This window comes from Carassius carassius, chromosome 42 (genome assembly GCF_963082965.1).
Source record: "Carassius carassius chromosome 42, fCarCar2.1, whole genome shotgun sequence".
NCBI lineage: Eukaryota > Metazoa > Chordata > Actinopteri > Cypriniformes > Cyprinidae > Carassius > Carassius carassius.
Window position 1 is genome coordinate 27,448,940 of NC_081796.1, and position 1,511 is coordinate 27,450,450.

The 1,511-nt window shown below is 41.8% G+C and overlaps 1 protein-coding gene across 2 annotated transcripts in view; it reads right to left on the bottom strand.

The window, feature by feature from the left end:
* Nucleotides 1–257: 257 nt before the first annotated feature.
* Nucleotides 258–1,511, bottom strand: part of LOC132124478 (translocon-associated protein subunit alpha-like) — a 10,659-nt gene continuing 9,405 nt past the window's right edge. Inside the window, exons 8-9 of one of the 2 annotated variants that reach the window (XM_059535525.1) lie at nt 1,008–1,022; nt 258–897 (exon numbers count right to left, since the gene is read on the bottom strand). In XM_059535525.1, coding sequence (XP_059391508.1) covers nt 830–897; nt 1,008–1,022 — 83 coding nt within the window. In that variant the 3' untranslated portion in view covers nt 258–829. The remainder of the gene's footprint in view (nt 898–1,007; nt 1,023–1,511) is intronic. The other variant, XM_059535526.1, reaches the window with a different exon arrangement.

A 1,511-nucleotide genomic window follows, 5' to 3' on the forward strand; every position in this document is an offset into this window, starting at 1 on the left:
TATATACTGCTGTAAGAAATGCTATTTATTATTAAGATATACAGCAAACCTTTCATATCCGCAGACAATATCCCAAACAAAATAACCCCACAGAAGCACCCCAACCCAATTTATTTGTTATGGTTTTAGGCAGTCATTTAATGAGTGAGTCATTGAATCATTCGATTCACTGAATCGTCCAAAAGACTGAATCATTCAGAAACAAAACACAGCTGTGGACTTAGAGACACAATATGACGAAATCCCAAAGAACCAGATCATTTGTTAATTTCAGTTTATTGTCATTTTTCCAAGTACATTTGGATGCGCACATCAGCACTCTTCTGTACAATACCGTGACATTATTAGATTGATCAAGAAACAAAACAACAAAAGCAGACGGTCTTCCTCCGTACTGAGGAGAAACACACCGTCAGAAGGAAGCGCTCGCGTGACCAGAGACACGCAAACTATGAAGAAACCAGAGAAATTAAATCAGACTCCTTCTGCCTTTAAACCAGTCATCATCAAGACATGGAGTGAAGAGAAGAAACGGCAGAGAGACGTGATGAAGGCTCGGACACGTCCCATCAGTCCTCACAGAAGATGATCAACGATCAGAAGAATCCAGACACTCCTCATTACTAAAGCCAACCTACAGAAGCTTGAGCGGCTCACTCCTCGCACACTTTCACTTAAAAAAAAACAGCCTGTGTGTGTGTGTAAGAGAGAGTGTTTGTGTGTGTGTGTGTGTGTGTGTGTATCAGTCTCTGCTGGCGTCCAGTGATGGACAGACTCGCCGTCTCACTGTAAACACAGATGATGATGATGATGAAGATGATGGCGTGTCTCACTCGTCTGATCCGGCCGAGCGTTTCTGAGTCCTCTTGCGTGGAGACTGTCTTGGAGACGCTTTATCTGAGAGAAACACACACACACACACACGTCAGTCACGTGATCAGGTGTGTGTCACATGATGAAGATCAGAGGACAGAAACATCAGGATACAGACTGAAATAAGCGCTCACCTCTCCGACTCGCCACTGAGCACACGAGAGGAAGAGGAGGAGATAAAGAGAGGAAGAGCAGCGTGAGAACAGACCCCAGCAGACAGAAGAGCTTCATCAGTCTCTAACTCAGAGTCACACATAATTCATCATCCCCCCCCCCCCTCACAACAGCAGATGTTCTGTGGGATGCTGAGAAGCAAACCCTTTGAAAGATCCAGTATTATAGACAGCCACTTGATTTTATTCCTGAATTAAAGAAGCATTTTAAACAAATAGATTGAATAAAAAGCTCCTTTATTAACAAAATGAAATACCGCCACCTAGTGGAGATATTACTTTTATGATTCAAGTTTAATTTTGTTCATATTTCTGTATTACAAATGTAGTATAAAACATTCATCTTATTTGATTATAGATTCCTAACTGCTATGTAATGCATGTACAGCATCAAACTGTAAATACATCCTATAAGGCCCTAAATGGTTTAGCTCCTGCGTACCTAACTAGCCTTCTACCACGCTA